The sequence below is a fragment of the Bufo bufo genome, chromosome 3, assembly GCF_905171765.1.
Source record: "Bufo bufo chromosome 3, aBufBuf1.1, whole genome shotgun sequence".
Taxonomy (NCBI): Eukaryota; Metazoa; Chordata; class Amphibia; order Anura; family Bufonidae; genus Bufo; species Bufo bufo.
Genome location: NC_053391.1, coordinates 596,785,154 through 596,804,109, shown reverse-complemented (window position 1 = coordinate 596,804,109; position 18,956 = coordinate 596,785,154). Strand labels below are relative to the sequence as shown.

The window sequence follows — 18,956 nt, the reverse complement described above, 5'->3', positions numbered from 1 at the left end:
CTCCATAGATGGATTTCATGTACTGCTTGGCTGTCCTATAGTCAGAAGTGGTACCCTTCTGTTCCTTAAATTTCCCTAAACTCATGCTCGAGCCTTCTAAAAGTAGATGCGTCCATCCTACAGTTTCCCGCGACCTACGCAAGGAATTGTCCCGCGACCTACGCTAGGACTGCCCTGCGACACACGCTGGATGGCTGTTACTCCCCTTCGTTCGCCTCTGAGTTGCCCTAGGGTTTCTGGCACCGACACACAGACTCCGTTCACCCTAGTTAGACCTCAGGAAAAGGAGTAATCAGTGTGAGGAAAAGGGCTCTCACCGTCACACGGCGGCCCTTCAGAGTCTCCTAATGAGATATACCAGCCTCAATATTGGCTCTGAATAGTGACCTGACCACAGGATAGGGCTTCCAATTGACCTGGAGTGGAAAAAGGGGTGCACAAAGAACACACAGTACCTTCTGTGGGGACGAGGGGTGCACAGGAAACAAACACACAGTACTCCTGTGGGGAATGGGGTTACTCACACAGCTATTGGTATGCCCGGGTGATATATATCACCTTGTCTCCTTAAAAAAAGCTCATCAACTCACTTTCCTTTGCCGATATGATTCTATATAGTCAAGCTGAACAGCACACAAAGCCCTTTTTGCAGTGACTGATCAAAAACCCCTCACTCAGCAGCAACCCTTGAATTCAGACAGTAGTTCCCACACAATATCATGAGACCCCCCTCCTAACCAAATATACAGAGAAGAGAGAGGGAAAGAAAGAGAAAAAGAGAAAAGAGCCAAAATATGAAAAAGGAAAACATTAATAATAGACTAAAAAATATAAATGGATTAGTAAAAGATGAAAAATGTAAATGTAGATTAATCAAAGAAATACCCAAACAAAAATAGACAAAAATAAATGAAAATGAAACCGAAAAAGATGCCAAAATATGAAAAAGGAAAAAATGAATGATAGACTAAAAATAAAAATAGGTTGGTAAATAAGGAAAAACTGAAAGAAACTTCAATAAAAACCTAAAAAAATAAAATGGATTAGTAGAAGAAGACCTGTAAACAGCGGAGAAAAACAAACAACATAGAAAACTTCAGTTACAGACAGTCTTGTTATATACATTGAGATTCAGTAAAAAGTTAATTTTAACTTAAAACCCAAAACTCAAATATAAAAACTAAAACCTTAGGAACTCATACAATTGTATAGAACTGAATTAACAAATCAATGTCTTGGAGGGTTCACCTGAAACCGTAAACATTGACAGGGCAATTTCTACCCACCCAGTCATTGAAATGTTAATTTGCCCAGCCCCAAACCAGCTTTAGATTCATTTTACCAGAGAAGCAGGATTTAACATTACAAGGTCCCAAAACCGTTTTTTCTTAGGGGAAGGGAAAAATCTATTTAAATTAGGTAGCTTCACATTTTCACATTTTAACCGTTGATATTGTGATTTAAAATCCGCTTCATTGATAAATGACCTTGGCTGTCCCTGGGTTCTCTGCCTTTGCAAAGAACCATGTCTGGGACCATTACCCCACCTTGCTGAATAAACCACTTTACTTCTAGGTGTAGTTCTGGGGTACTTAACATACCTGTGTCTGTTGCCATTAGCAACGTCACAATATCGTGCAATGTGCCTGTATTCCCTGCATGCAAAACAACGTATAGCTTGCCTCCCTGCACAATATCTTGTCTGGGCACATGGCGATTTGACTTGGCGCAAAACATTAACCATCCTAGCATGACTAGATCCCACACTACTATCTGTATTGAGTCCACTTACCACGGACTCATCTGAGGAATCTTCTGGCCTTGTGATAATACTTCCAACTCCAGGGTCAGACACATTGTCCACCTCCATCCCTGAGTTGGTTCCACTATCTAAACCACAATCCTCAGACTTCTCCATGCTTACAGCCCATACATTGCCTCTAATCCTAGACACATTACTCTCTAACGGTTGCTTCAATGACTCCGACAATTCCCTTACAGCACCCTGTGCATGCGTCAGGCTTTCAGATAAACATTCATTTTCCTTTCGCAGCTCAGTATTACACCTTACAGTACATTCATAATTAGCGCTAGCTTCAGCTGCCTGCTGGACAAGAGTTCTCAATTTAACAATTTCCACTTTTAAATCTTCCACTTCTCCTTCCAAACTCAGCTTCAGCCTACAAGACTCCTGATATTTATCCGCTATCCACCCAGCAGCAAAAATCAGAGCATAGGTGCCTTTCCTTTTGTGCCATTTTTTGGTACCGATCAGGTTTGCTACACAATTCTGAGCCTGCAGCCATGGATCAGTAGATCCCTGCATAGCCTGAAGAATGGCCGCCGTGTCCTTCAACTTTGCTACTTCTTTAAAAATACTTTCCATTGCACAAGAAAACAAAACACTGGTACCAAGCACCTCCTTTCTTCACTGTAATACCCGTATTAATTATGCCAAACAAGTCTACAATTCAGTGTAACAGCCACAGATATACAAATATTAAGCAGAATCATCAACTATAGGACGATTTCACCACTAAACTGCCACTAATGCTCACACAATGATTCCTGTATCAGACTGGTCACTGAGCTATACCATAACCGAACACTCAACTGATATCCAGCACAAAACTTACCAACACAAAATCAAACTGTACATAGAAAGGTTACAAAAAGACAAGATAACTATTCTGGACAAAACTAACATTTCAGGCAAAAACAATCAAATCGCTTTCCATAGCAACTTAAAGATGGCCGACATAGCACATGGTCATAAAGATGGCCGACATAGCACATGGTCATAAATATGGCCGACAAGCCACACGGCCTTCACACAAAGGAAAATCAAGATAGTGTCTACAGTATCCAGCAATAATAACAGTTTCTATATTCCCTGTTCCCTACCCCCGAAACCAGAGCAAAACCTCCACTCTGTGGGTGATTTACAGGTTAACAATATAAAAATACTCTCTAAATGCTGTCTCTAATGTACAAACACTAAAACCAATTGCTGCCTCTATAAACCTCTATAAAATCGCCTCTTACAAAATCACAGTAACATAAAAGTTAAGAAGTTACAAAAAAAACCACAATACCCTGTACTGCTCAGCACACAATCTCATCATACAATCTCTGTACAATCAACTCAGATCCACCAAAAACTACACAACGGAAAACTCTTACCTTATCCTTACACAAATAGAGCGAAAAATGTTCTTTTAACAAGCAGAAATTTTCTCTCACGCAGCAGACAAAACTATAGTTTACTACTCTCTCCCTTTTACCTGCTGTGCAGAGAAAAAATCTGTTGAATCCTTCCAAGCTCGCCAAACTGTTGTTGAAATATTAATAGTTGTAATCTGCTCGTATCAAACTTTGTGTAAAGAAATAGGTGAATCTCTCTTCCCTCAGCCACAGTCAGAGACAGACCCAGGTGTTACCATCTTGATTGAATTCTTGGTGAGCACTTCTCCTCTCCCCCCTGCTCAGTCTGATTCTTTTATTTACTAACAAAAGGTGTAAAAGGGGCTGGCCCATAACAAGGATGCAGGAAGTGATGACATACAGGAAGTGATGACATAGGAAGATGAGAACATAGCCAGCTCACAAACACATATATACAATAACCACTGGAGCGAACTTTATCCAGCCTTGCTCAGTGATCAATGCCAGATAAAATTACTATGATCCTCATGCATGTTTATTTACAGGACAACGTCATTATCTCCAGCGGCTGATCAGGCGCACTAGAGACAACAAACGCACGTTCCTTTTATACAGGACATACACGGGAATATATCCACTCCAATGGTTTACCCTGAAACTGAGAGACATGATGACAATACACAATATATTAAATACACATCCTAATAAAATTTCCACAACACACACTAGGTTTTATGCCCCACCCCAGGTTAAGAAAGTTTGCAGTACACCCTTTGTTATATTTTTTACACTTATTTCTAGGCCGTGTGTGAGGCCTATATTTAATCCAAATAGCAGTTAGTCAGTTTCTGTATTGTTCAAACTCTGCTTGCTGTGACCAGTGAGAAGCAAATCTACACTTATTTCTAGACAGTGTGTGAGGCCTATATTTAATCCAAATAGCAGTTACAGTCAGTTTCTGTATTGACTGCTGCTCAGTCCTCATTGACTATAATGGGGGCGGAGCTACGGCACAGCACAGCAGTGCACGGGGAGAGATCGCCGGACTAAAAAGTCAGACATGCAGTACTTTTAGTCCGGCCTGTCGGATCCGTCCTGCCGCAAGTATAAAAGTACAACACAACACAGACAGCAGCTTTTATAGTGTTTAGGGCTCGTTCACACAAACGTTTTTTGCGTATGTGGGCCGGTTTTTGTGTTCCGTATACGGAACCAATCATTTCAATATTTCCCGAAAAAAAACTGAATGTGTTCCGTATGCATTCCGTTTCCGTATTTCCGTTCCGTTGAAAGATAGAACATGTCCTATTATTGCCCGCAAATCGCATTCCGTGGCTCCATTCGAGTCAATGGGTTCGCAAAAAAAACTGAACACATACGGAAATGCTACGTTTTTTCAGAACCATCTATTGAAAATCTTATGCCCAGCCCAATTTTTTCTATGTAATTACTGTATACTGTATATGCCATACGGAAAAACGGAACGGAAAAATGGAAACAAAACGGAAACACTACTGAAACAAAAAAAACGGATCCGCGAAAAACTCCCCGCAAAACACTGAAAAAGACATACGGTCATGTGAACGAGCCCTTATTGTAGTGTGACCTACGCAGGATCAGTACACCCTGTGCCGGTAGATGATCTAAGGGATAATGTAATGTATTGTTGAGTGCAAATATTCAAATAGTATATCTACTTTTAACTGTCACACAAACAGTGCTGTTCATATTGGGAAAAAATAAAAATTCATATAGATATAGCTAATAATCGCACACACAAACTTTTTTAAACGCTAAAAAAAGTACAAAATTGTTCTTTCAAGCATGCAATATGTTAAAAAAATATAGGGCTTAAATGCAATGTTACTTACTGTTATCAGGATTTCTTCTTCTTCGGGTTTGAAGGAATTATGCACCATTTTTTCGTATCCCTGATGAGATTCTTCAATAGCCAACTTCAAACGAAAACCCTTATACTCTCGCGTACTTACATACACAATCACGTGATCGGGTACTGAACGCAATCATATGCCTCCCGATTTTCAAATGAAAAATGCGAATTCAATCTTAACATTGGATTTGGACTAAGAAAGACGACGACGAATATTCTAAAAACGAATACATAGTACAATATCGAATATATCGGTATTTTAGAATATTCGTCTTAGTTATTTGCCGTCGACACACTACGCCCCGACAAGCATCCTGGCCCTCACCATGGGAATGCCGGGTGGTTAGAATATACCATCGGATATGAGTTTTCAGTATTTTGCTCAGATCCGATGGTGCTAAAAAGACGAATATTATACAATTAATCAAAGGTAGTCAGACGCACAGGATTGTTGGACCGCCAAACCGGGGTGCCCACAGTCGCGTAGTATCACCCCACTACTCAAATGTGTAAAAAATCTGTATATAAAGGACTGGGCACACCTCAGAATATTGGGCCACTACGTTTTATTAGGGTATAGTGCAGTATTAGGACAAACTTAAAATCACATACGTTTAAAATATTCTCACATAAACAGCAATCATAAATCGACGAAAATCCACAATAAGGAAATCAGCTAACAAGTTTTGTAAAATTTCATAAAAATTCCATAAAAATTTGTATCTAAACAAATAATGAATTAATATAGAATTGATATATCAGCGTGATCCTCTAAAAATAGCAGCGTAAACCTCTAAAATAAGTATAAGCAGCAGAGCAGGTTCAAATTCATAATGAGTTAATATAGCTAAATGATCCTATAAAAATAGCAGCGTGAACCTCTAAACTAAATCGAGAATAGCAACACTAATATCAATAAGGACGGCAGAGCAAATTCAAGTTCATGACATAGTCCCAAATAGCAGCAGCTGACAGGGCACAGAGTCTGTAACTCCTATGTATCGCACACTGGGATACTGGTTGACACAGAGAAGGCTGAACTGATGAACAACGGCGTCCCGCTGTGTACCTAACTTAGCGGCGTCCCGCTAAAGGTAAGTATATAAGATATTATTAGTCACACCGACCTCAGTGTCGGAACGATCTTACCCGGACAATACGACCACGGCCGTCCTGCAGACTTCGGTGAGATGTTTCCTTTGTCTCCAGCAGGCTGTTTGTTTGCCGCGTGGTGGATCTTTTCATATGAGCCCGCCGGTTTGGCTCCGGACTCAATAGAATATTGCCTTCCACGCGGACCTTTACACAAATATTCAGCACCGGTCTTTCTCCTTTTTTAAGTAGTGCACTACCTTTCAAGAGATGGGGGGGTCTGACCAGACGCGTTTCGGGGTTGGAGTGTCCCATTCTTCAGTGGTAATCGGACCCCCCCCCCCCATAATCCTCTTTTATATGGTCACGGTTTATACATTTATAGGTGGTCATACCAATAGTTAAAAAGGTAAATTTATTAAAAGGTAAATTTATTTAAAAATCTGTTTATTGCAAGAGAGCAGTTTATAAAAAGGGGTTTATTAGAAAATGAGTGGCCTCTACCGGGGCATAAAAATTGATGGATAATTAAGATTCATATTCCATGTTGTCCTTGTATCAAATTGATGTATGGGACCCACAATACGGAGTACTCGAGTGCCTAGATGGAAGGAGGCCCACCGCCAAGGGGGAAGCCCACCGAGCTGAGAACCCGCTCGGTGGAGGTCACCCTCGGCGGGAAGCCCCCACCTGGCTCTACAAGAAGCCAAATAGCTCGTACTCCGCATTTAGGCCTCCTGGAATCATGGACTCCATTTCAAAAATCATCTGTGTCTCCATCCTTGACATCTTACTGATGTGGTTCCCCCCTCTCCAACTTCTGGGTACCTTGTCTATAGCAGCAAATTTCAAACCTGATGGGTTGCTATTGTGGGCAGTTTTAAAATATTTAGACAACGAATGAGTTTCAACACCTTTTTTAATGTTCGCTACGTGTTCTGCAATACGTTTTTTAAGGGTTCTTTTAGTCCTACCGATATATTGCAATTTATAGGGGCATTCTATCATGTAGGCAACATTCTCTGAGTGGCAGGTTAAGAGGTCGGTGTGACTTATATCTTATATACTTACCTTTAGCGGGACGCCGCTAAGTTAGGTACACAGCGGGACGCCGCTATTCATCAGTTCAGCCTTCTCTGTGTCAACCAGTATCCCAGTGTGCGATACATAGGAGTTACAGACTCTGTGCCCTGTCAGCTGCTGCTATTTGGGACTATGTCATGAACTTGAATTTGCTTTGCCGTCCTTATTGATATTAGTGCTGCTATTCTCGATTTAGTTTAGAGGTTCACGCTGCTATTTTTATAGGATCATTTAGCTATATTAACTCATTATGAATTTGAACCTGCTCTGCTGCTTATACTTATTTTAGAGGTTTACGCTGCTATTTTTAGAGGATCACGCTGATATATCAATTCTATATTATTCATTATTTATTTCGATACGAATTTTTATGGAATTTTTAGGAAATTTTACAAAACTTTTTAGCTGATTTCCTTATTGTGGATTTTCGTCGATTTATGATTGCTGTTTATGTGAGAATATTTTAAACGTATGTGATTTTAAGTTTGTCCTAATACTGCACTATAACCTAATAAAACGTAGTGGCCCAATATTCTGAGGTGTGCCCAGTCCTTTATATACAGAATATTATACAATACGAATATATTCGCTATAGTACTATAAATTCGTTCTAACTTAGAATATTCATGAATAGTGTAAAAAACGCTTAACATCGCTAGCGCTCCCACTGGAATCGCGTGAGCGCATATTGAATCTAAATTGTAAACCCCAAGCGTCTAAATAGACCATTGAGAAAATTCAGGGTACAATGTTGGTTTGTGAACACCAGATGGTGTTATAATTTTACATAGAGTAAAATTATAAATCAGTAACGATTCTCATTACTGATTTATAATTTCCTCTTTATGTTGGATAGTTTATGTTATGATACAGATAGGCAATTACATATGCGCGTGAATCGCGTCTCATAAGGGCTGTATACTAATGCTGACTGCACTTCCATGCGCCATCTGGTGTTCACAAACCAACATTGCACCCTGAATTTTCTCAATGGTCAATTTAGACGCTTCGGGTTTACGATTTAAATTCGATATCGCTATGCGCTCACGCGATTCCAGTGGGAGAGCTAGCGATGTTGTATCTGTATGTCCCGAGGGTCTTAACCAGGGCCCATTCAGAGATAGTCTTAAAGTGATAGTAACAAATACAAAAACTGTTATGGTCAGTAAAGTAGATCTGTCTGAATTTCCTTTGTCTGTGAATGTTTTTCTAAAGGGAATCTGACAACAGAAGAGATATACCCCATGTTACAACCTGGTCTTAGGTTTCACGCACATCACTGTGATAATATGGCTCTGTTTCTATGGAGTCATTATAGTGCACTCGTAGTGCATGGGATAATTTCTCCTTCAGTGGCATTGATCATTGATCCTAGGTGAAAATAGCTCTGTACGTTGAGCACCTGACCTAAGTTAACAGGGCTCGTGTGCCACATTACAACCTTTGTACTGTTTGCAAGAAGCCTTAAGGAATATGGAACATGCAAAATTGTAATTGTGTACTTCTTAGCACTGAACTGAAAAGTGCAACTGATCCATCAAGACCCACGTTTCTGTTGGAGTAGTTACGGCGTTGATTATTGTTACTGTTGTCCGAGCAGAGCACAACCCTCATTTTACTGAATTCTGCTATGATCACAGCATGTATGTATGTCTACAGCATGGTTCTTGCTCAATAAAAAGCTCATAGAAAATGCCTACATAGGGCGTGAGTTTGTGCACATGTGCTGAGTAGAAGTTTTCACAGACCCTGCACTGTGTAGCCCTCCCCCCCCTCTTGTAGAGTGAGGGGTGGACCTACATACAGTAGGTTAAACAGTTGCCCAGAGAAGCTGAGCCTCACTCTGAATCCACTCTCTCTGCCTGCAACATTCAACTCGGTCACCATGCCTGGGATTATATTTCTTCTGCAGTTTATAATGGCTGTCATCATGCTGCCTGTTCACATCCTTAATTATCTTGGCATTTGGGATTCATTTATTAAGAAAGGTTTTCCGTATTTCATCGACAAATTTACTGAAACCTACAACAAAGTGATGGAGGATCAGAAAAGAAGACTCTTTAGCAATATCTCAGACTTTTCATGCAATTCCAAAGAGCTCAGGCTCCTAGAGCTTGGCTGTGGCACAGGTGCAAACTTCAAATTTTATCCCAGGGGCTGCAAAGTGACCTGCTTGGATATCAACCCGAACTTCCAAAAGTTCCTGAGCAAAAGCCAAGCAGAAAATGACCATCTGACCTACGATCGCTTTGTGGTAGCATCTGCTGACAACATGACGCCTGTGGCTGATGGCTCTATGGATGTTGTTGTGTGCACCTTGCTGGTTTGTTCTGTGCCTAACACACCAGCTGTACTGAAAGAGATCCAGAGAGTCCTCCGGCCGGTGAGTTGTGTACTACTTGTAACGCCCTTTTTATTTATTATATAAGCAATCAGTTTGTGTTTTTATAAAGTGGCTGCAAAAAAACTATTACAGTTTAAAAACTGCATGATAGTGTTAAACCCTTAGGACACAGAGTAGTTCGGTACTTGAAAGGCTTGTCCCACCCCATCCAGAAGGACCTGTGAGGAAAAACATACGTACCTGTTCCTTGAGCTCGGTTCTGGCAACCTGGCTGTCTTCGCCAGATTTCCAGATTCCACGAATGCACAGATGGGGTTGTATGCACTGCTGCAGCCAATGACTCCCCAGTAGCATGTGACCTAGTGGGAATACATCACTGCTTAGACCAGTCATTGGCTGCAGCAATGCAAGAGACCCTATCCATGGAGATGCTAACAGATCACATCCCTACTGGCCGGTGTTAGGATAAAAAAAAAAACAAAAAAAAAACATGGACAACTTATTTAAAGGATAACTGTCGTATTTCTGTTTTTTTTGGAGTATTGGATTGTGGTGATTAATATCACCTTGGTGGCCTTATTTCAACTTTTCACTGTGTATTCAATTACCCCTTAATTCCACATTTTTGTTCCCTGTACTGCCTACTTTTACCTATGCTTAAAATAGGGTTGCTAGGCATGGTCCGTCTATCTGTTGAAGGACGGAGGACGCTGCGTGCAGGGTCAGATTACTGACAGCCAGGGACTCTAAGTAAATGATTAAAGCCAGGTCCTCCCCAGCAGCTGATAACAGTGCCTGGGCTGTGTGCACTTCTCCCTGTTCCTGCGCTTGGCAGACGCTCCCTCACTCAGCAGAGCTGGAGAATGCAGAGTTGAAGCAGCGCACAACAGGGAAGGGAGATCTGCCATCTGCTCAGTGTATAAATGAAAGCAACATGTGGTAAGAGGACCCCTTTGTGCTGCAGGAGATTAACCCTTTAGGGGGAGGGCTCTGGTTACTGACACTTTTGGGGGGCTATTGTTACTGGCTAGTGAGGGCAGGTGGGATTAGCCTCAGGGTGAGGGCAGTGGCGGCCATCTTAACTGAATAGTGAAATTGCAGTTTTATGCAGACTGGTTGCTAAGGGCTGAATCTTATTAAATATGGGGTAAGTCAGTCTAATAGTAACTGATTCTGGAATATCATGTTATTAGTAACTACATATATGAAAATTGAAATTAGGCTCTAAATGTGACAGTTATCCTTTAAGGCTGGGTTTTTGCAAACTTGTCTATTCTAGCAGCAGTACCCTGGATTCTGTTTTACAGTTGCACTTCAAAAATATAATTATATAATAGTAAAAAATAATAAAAGTAAAATCAATTTTTCACTATGGTTTGCAATTTAATGTGTAACTTTACTAATCTGTACTTTAACCTTTAGTCTTTGTGGAAATTAATTTTGTAGCAGAAGGCAAAATGGAATCAAATGTGGTCAGAGGCAGTGACTCAGAAGTCCATATCAAACAGGGATTTGCCTGTTCTTTAGTTTGTTTAACAATATAAATGTATAACCTTTACGTTCCAGCTCAAAAACACAAATCAAGCACTGCTCGACTGAGTGGTAATTAAACATATACGTTTCCTCAACTATACAAGTGGCTTACGACCCACCACCCAGGCAAACTTACATTGCCAAGTGTTGCCTCACACAAGAAGTGAATGTCTAGTTTGAGGCTAGCAATTACAGTCTCTCCAGACAGGTTCTGTCTCCTCAGATGGCTCTCTCTCTCTCCAGTGCACACCTTGCACCTAAATAACCCAGTAATGAGCTGGACTTTGTTACAAAAACTTGTAATGGCCAGGAAGCATATAATAGACCCCTCAACCAACCTGCCCATCATTACTTAAAGGGGTTCTCTGGTTTCAGGGCTGAACCAGGATATATTGTAAGTTTTTTTAAATTCTTTTTACTATATACTGTACGAGTTGAGCATCAGAGCATTTCCTTGCTCCAATGCTTTTCCTTGCCTTGCGCTGCATTGCGCAGCACAAGGTCTGTTTGCTTACTTTGCTAGATGGAGATTTCCACATAGCAGTGAGCCTAGTGATGTCACCGGCACAGATGAGCGGTCTATAGGGATTTTGGACAAAGAATTTTGCTGAAATGTTTTTTGGGGGACATGTAACATTTAGGAAGCCCCCATGGTGCCAGAACAGCAAGAAACCCCCGCATGGCACACCATTTAGGAAACTAGTTTCAAAGTTAGAAAATTTTTCATGAAATTTTTAGAATTTTTCACAAAGAAATGAGGTAAGTATCGGTAAGTATTGTTACAATTTTGGCGTACATGCGACTTTTTTGATCACTTTTATTACCTTTTTTTGGGAAGTAAGGTGGGCAAAATTTCAATTTCATCATAGTTTTTTATTTTTTATTTTTATGGCGTTCACCGTTCGGGTAAAGTAACATGACCGTTTTATAGATCAGGTCGTTACGGACGCGGCGATACCTAACATGTGTAGGGAATTTTATTTTTTTCATTTTTAATCAGTGATAAATGTGTTTTTTGATTTTTACTTTTTTTTCACTTTTTTTTACTTTTTTTTTTACCCAGACCCACTTGGTTCTTGAAGATCCAGTGGGTCTGATGTCTGTATAATACAGTACAGTACAATATATATTGTACTGCACTGTATTTTACTTACACTGAACAGATCTATGCTTTCAGCACAGATCTGTTCAGCACCATGGACAGCAGGACGCCTGAGACGGCGTCCTGTTGCCATGGGAACCTTCCCCGTCTGCCACAACTTTGCAGACGGGGAAGGGTGAGGACGGGGCTGTCAGGGGGCTGTCTGAGAGCTCTCTCCCTCTCCCATCGGGGGGCTGCAAAGGCACAGCAGCCCCCCGATCGGAGAGGGAGGGAGCTCCCTGAGCTATTAACCTTTTCCATACAGCGGTCCGTACGGACCGCTGTATGGAAAGGGTTAAACGGCTGACATCGCATCACCGATGTCAGCCGTTTATACCAGGGTGCCAGCAATGTGCTGGCACCCTGGTATACCCACTGTACACCAACAATTATTCAATGGGAGGCAGGTGGGGGATCGCGATCCCGCCTGCCGCACCGCCCGCCTCCCGCACCGCCCGCAACCCTCCCCCTGCACCTCCCACCGGGCTAAAATCACTCGGGGGTGCAGGGGGGGGGATACAGATAGATTTTGGCCATTATAAAGTTTCTGATCCTCGCGGTCAGGGACCGCGGGGATCAGAAACTGCAGAAATTGCAACAAACCGCAGGTCTGAATTGACCTGCGGTTTGTTGCGATCGCCGACATGGGGGGGTCAATGGACCCCCCCGCGCATTTAGCCTAGGTGCTTGCTCAATGATTTGAGCAGGCACCGTGTTCCGATCACAGCCGGCCGGGCGGCAGTGATCGGAACAACACATGACGTACCGGTACGTCATGGGTCCTTAAGGACTCGGGAAACATGCCGTACCGGTACGTCATGCGTCCTTAAGGGGTTAAAAGGCTTCTGTCAGCCCACTAAACCGTTTTTTTTTTTGTTTACTAATAATCCCTATACTGCGAGCTCTGCATACATAAGTTAAATAATCATTTTTGTTCAGTAGAATTAGATAAAAAGCGATTTTTAAAATATGCAAATTACCTTGCTACCAGCAAGTAGGGCGGCTACTTGCTGGTAGCAGCCTCATCCTCCGACCCTAATGACGCTCCCTCCGCATTGTGATTGACAGGGCCAGGGAACGGAATCGTTCTCTGCTGGCCCTGCCTGTTAGCATTCAAAATCTGGCACCTGCGCCGCGGCCGTACGTATCTTCAATCTGCGCAGGCGCACTGAGAGACGGCCACTTACTCGGCCGCTCCATCCTCAATGCGCCTGCGTCGATGACGTCACATCTACACCCGGCGCAGGCCCATTGAGGAGAGAGCGGCCGCCTCTCAGTGCGCCTGCGCAGATTGAAGATACGTACGGCCGCAGCGCAGGCGCCAGATTTTGAATGCTAACAGGCAGGGCCAGCAGAGAACGATTCTGTTCCCTGGCCCTGTCAATCACAATGTGGAGGGGGCGTCATTACGATCGGAGGATGCGGCTGCTACCAGGAAGTAGCCGCCCTACTTGCTGGTAGCAAGGTAATTTGCATATTTTAAAAATCGCTTTTTATCAAATTCTACTGAACAAAAATGATTATTTAACTTATGTATGCAGAGCTCGCAGTGTAGGGATTATTAGTAAACAAAAAAAACAAAAAAACGGTTTAGTGGGCTGACAGAAGCCCTTTAAGGATCGTGACAGCAGTGCCTGTAACGGTGGCACACCGGTTTCTAGTAGCAGTAATTAAGGTAAACGTTGCTTTACTTGGAAAACAGTCCAAACTTTATACAGACAGTTGGTTATGCAGTCCCTTGAATCATATCATTCACAAACAGGTTTACTTCTTAATATGGCAGGTAACAATCTTGCAAGATACTTGGAGGGTAAACAGTTAATGCTTCACAGACAAGGCTGCTCTATCCCCTCAGCTATTCTAGCTGGCTGGATCCCAAGGCCCGGATGCCTGAATGCTGGCTTTAATCCTTGGTAATAAATCTTCCTCCCGTATTGACCCTTGCTCTTTACTTTATAGTACTTCTGCCCATCAGGTTACTTATCTGACTTGTATTATCCTTGCTTGGTAGGGAAGCTGCAGGTTTCTCCCAGGAGGTTCATTCCTACTACTGGGGTAATCTTCTGAGCTAACTGTGGCTCACTTTATCAACAGGCAGGCTATAATTCTTCATTAGCCTCCTGGTAGCAACTAGAAGCCTGGACTATCCAGCTGCATGTCAGGAGGAGGCCCTCAGCACATCTCTGGCTAAGATGCCTTCTCACTTCTGTCTCCACAGATTCCTGACTACAGACTTTGTTCTGACCCCTTCCTGTCTGGGCCTGAACATTTATACTAGGGGCTCCCTATCTCCCTCTAGTGTCTAGGATGCCTAACTACACCCTAATAGGCCTGCTATGCATGACACAGGGGAAACATTGCATACAAAAGCACATAGAAAATACATAAAATGCATGGTTAAATAAAACATTACTGTCCCTTAGGAGTAGGAGTAACACGTGACCCAATTGACCCTTGTGTAGTGCCCACCCCTACCTAGTGGGACACTACAATTTGAGAGATCGTTTGGTAAAAACTGACATATGTAGGTGGCATTCAGGTAGACATACAGAGATATCTTGCCCCACGTGAAAATGGCAATTTCCCATGTTTAGGTTGCTTTACTTGTGGGAATATGGTTAAAGGGGATACCTTTGTACATCCTTATACCGGGTATAGATACAAGATCAATGGTTACTACACATGTAGATCTAAAGACGTGATTTATATGATCCAATGTCCTTGCAGTTTAATTTACATTGGTGAAACTACGATCGAAATTAGAGAACGTATTAATAAACACAAAATTACTATAAGGAAGAAAATGCTTGATTAGGGTACTTTCACACTAGCGTTTTTCTTTTCCGGCATAGAGTTCCGTCACAGGGGCTCTATACCGGAAAAGAACTGATCAGGCATATCCCATGCATTCTGACTGGAGAGTAATCCGTTCAGTTTGCATCAGGATGTCTTCAGTTCAGTCATTTTGACTGATCAGCAAAAGAAAAAACCGTAGCATGCTACGGTTTTATCTCCGGCGAAAAAAACGGAAGACTTGCCTGAATGCCGGATCCGGCATTTTCCCCATTAGAATGTATTAGTGCCGGATCTGGCATTCAAACTATCGGAATGCCGGATCCGTCCTTCCGGCCTGCGCATGCGCAGACCGGTAAAAATGTGAAAAAAGGTACAAGACGGATCCGTCTGTCCGCATGACAAGCGGAGAGACGGATCCGTTCTTGCAATGCATTTGTGAGACGGATCCGCATCTGGATCCGTCTCACAAATGCTTTCAGTCACAGCCAGATCGGCGGATCCGGCAGGCAGTTCAGACGACTGAACTGCCCGCCGGATCACACTGCCGCAAGTGTGAAAGTAGCCTAAGCCTGTAGCGAAACATTTTGTTGATTGTGGCCACTCGATTAACCAATTGAGATTTGGGGTAATTGACTCTGTGGGAACGTTGAGAAGAGGAGGTGATAGGGAGAAGATCTTGAGGAAAAAAGAATTTAAATGGATCTTTACTCTGCGATCATTACATAGAATTCAATGTAAGTGGTATAGAATAGAATATCTAGTCAGTACAATTTCTAAGTCATAAGTATAAAGTTGTTTTTAATTGTTTTTTAACATATGTATTTTTATTCTGTTTGTTTTCTATAGGTGGGGAGCGAACGACATTAGACCCTTACCTTGCACAAATTGGCACGGTTGGCGATCTTTAAATTGCTATTGAACAAGATATTCCTACATAAGGGTGCTCATTTTAGCCTGAAGTCCTATCTTGGGAAAAGTTGCGCGATCGGCGAGATCCCATTGGTTATAATTTAGGGGAGTGTCTCTATCCCTATGATTATGCGATGCTATGTAAATTGGAGGTGGTAGCAGAGAATGTGAAATGCAGTATGCGATCATGTGATCAGAGTTTGATCACGTGATCTGCTTACATCACGAAGGGGAGGAGCCGTAGAAGCGCTGTGAGTTAGATATGAGCCAGTGCGTGGTGAATTGGCTGAGGAGGAGCTAGATGATCATGTGATCACTAGATAATCACATGATGGAGCTGATAATGATGGGAGAAGAAGTGACATGTTGAGCATGAGCAAATTGAATTACGAGACGCCAGGCTGGATGGTGCATGAGGTAAGGTGTCCATAGTTGAATTCCCCCCACCAAAGGATTCATTATATGTAAATCGCAATAATTAACATGAGGTGGTGATTTGCTATTGGTGATTTTTCAAGCCTGGGAGGGGCGATTGATAATCACTTAGGTGGATTGGTTTAGCGATATTATGGGTGGTACTTGATGCCTTATAAATAATTTGGGGAGAGCACTTCATACTATGCTTGAGAAAGACTACACAGTAGTCGAAACTTTGCTGCTTTTTATGAACATTGTTGTACATATTTTAACCCCTTAGTGACCAAGCCTGTTTGGGCCTTAATGACCAAGTTTTTTTCTTCCTTTATTATGGTCTCGTTCCAAGAGCTATAACTTTTTTATTTTTTCATCTATATAGCTTTATGAGGCCTTGTTTTTTACGGGACAAGTTGTAGTTTTTAATGGCGCCATTTTGGGGTACACATAACTTTCTGATTAACTTTTATTAGCTCTTTCTGGGAGGGAGATGGGGAAAAATAGCAATACTGCCACTGCGTTTTTACATTATACATTTTTGGCGTTCATTTTTCGGTACAAATAACATAATATCTTTATTCTCTGGGTCAGTACGATTACAGTGATACTAAATACTTATAATTTTGTTTATGTTTTACTACTTTTTTGCAATAAAACACCTTTTATTAACCAAAAAAATGATTTTGCATTGCCACTTCACAAGACCCATAACTTTTTTTTTTTTTATGGAATTGTGTGAGGGCTTGATTTTTGAAAGACGACTTGTATTTTTCATTGGTATGATTTTGGAGTAAATGCCGCTTTTTGATCGCTTGTTATTACGTTTTTTTTCGGTGGAAACTAAGAATAAATTCGAAATTCTGTCTTTTTTTATTTTTTACGGCGTTCACCATAGGGGATAATTTATGTAATATTTATGTAGTGCCGGTCGTTACGGATGCGGCAATACCAAACATATGGGGGATATTTTCTTTTTGCAATTTTTTTCATTAAAAAGCGTATTTTCAATGGAAAAAAATGCATATTTTTTTATTTTATGGAATTTTTTTTATTTAATAATGTGTATTTTTTTTCTATTTTTTTTACTACTTAATAGTCCCACAAGGGGACTATAATATACAGTATTTTGATTGCTTTTAAAATGTAATGCATTATCTCTATAATGCATTGCATTTCAATAGCAATGCTATTCAAACATTGACCAGCAGGCTGCGCCAGAGAGGCACAGCCTGCTGGAGGTAACGGAAGACAGGCTCGGGGCCCTGATCGGAAGCAAGGTAAGCTTCCCAGCACATCAGCACCCCGCGATCGCATTTTCGGGGTGCTGATGGGAGACAGAGGGAGTCCGCTCCCTCTGTCACCACTTTACATGCAGCGGGCGCCATTGCGCCCGGCATGTAAAGGGTTAAACAGCCCGGATCGGCACTCCTGCCGGTCCGGGCTGTTAGAGCAGGGACCCGGCTCTCATGTGAGAGCCAGGTCCGCGCTCCCGGCTGCACGGGGGAGCCGTGCAGCGCTTAAACTGGGCCGCCGTAAAAACGCGGCGGCCCAGCCTAAGGCCCCTTAGTGACCGCCGTAAAAACACGTATGGGTGGTCACTAAGGGGTTAATGGACTATCTATTAATAAAGAATCTCTGGATGAATATGCTGCCATTAACTTCTATGTGAATATCTATCGTTGAACTACCGTGGATCCGGTGTCTTGGACAGGCTGCTGCATACCCAGAGGGGTCTGGAAGGTACAGGAGTGCTCCACACACTATTTACTATCCTGAGGATAGGTCATCAATATAAACAGGCTGCAGGAACCGTTTACATTTATACCTTTATAAGGCAGTAGCCCTGAGATAGATGGGAGATTGCCCACCCACACTTAACCAGTGGAAGGCTTTATAAACCAGATAATTCCTTATGAATTTGCAATATTTAAAAACAAAAGATGCCCACAGAAATTCTGGAAGGTGTGGGGAGTGTAGTGCCCTTCATCTCTTACTGTACCTCCGCCAAATGCTCTGATCTCTGCCATACTCCATTTGCAACGGTAGTTGTTAATTTTTGACAAATAACAACGTCATGCTCTTTACCCAGTGTTTAACTACTACTGATGTACCCAGAATGTGATGATATGACTTTATACTGTGATAAAGTCACGCCTTGCATGATTGCAAGATCAATAAATGTGGGATTTGGAAAAAACATAAATAGACCACACTGCTGTGTGAGGTTACCCGGATGGGTGCTCTCAGCCGACAGATTCACCCAATCTATAAGCTAAAACAATATTTCAAAGAAAGGGCTGGGCACTCTCTATATCTGGAGTAAGTGGTACTTTATTAGATAAAATCCTATAATAATAATAGTGAATACTCCTAAAATAATAATACAATCAATAATAAGTCTGGCCAGACTAAAATATGACAAACAGTACCTATAGACAATACTAATATAACAGTGCTGATATTAAACAGTGCTACTGTTTAAACAATCCTAAAAATTAAGAACAAGATACTCCTATAAAACGCAATGGTCGTTTTTGATCCAATGTCCAGAATTTCACATAAATAATCACGGTAATCAAGGTAAGAAA

The 18,956-nt window shown here is 41.8% G+C and overlaps 1 protein-coding gene across 1 annotated transcript in view; it reads left to right on the top strand.

The window, feature by feature from the left end:
* Positions 1-9,060: 9,060 nt before the first annotated feature.
* LOC120996155 (methyltransferase-like protein 7A) overlaps positions 9,061-18,956 on the top strand; it is a 34,548-nt gene continuing 24,652 nt past the window's right edge. Inside the window, exon 1 of the mRNA XM_040425906.1 lies at positions 9,061-9,614. Within this exon, the coding sequence (XP_040281840.1) occupies positions 9,117-9,614 (498 nt within the window). The 5' untranslated portion in view covers positions 9,061-9,116. The remainder of the gene's footprint in view (positions 9,615-18,956) is intronic.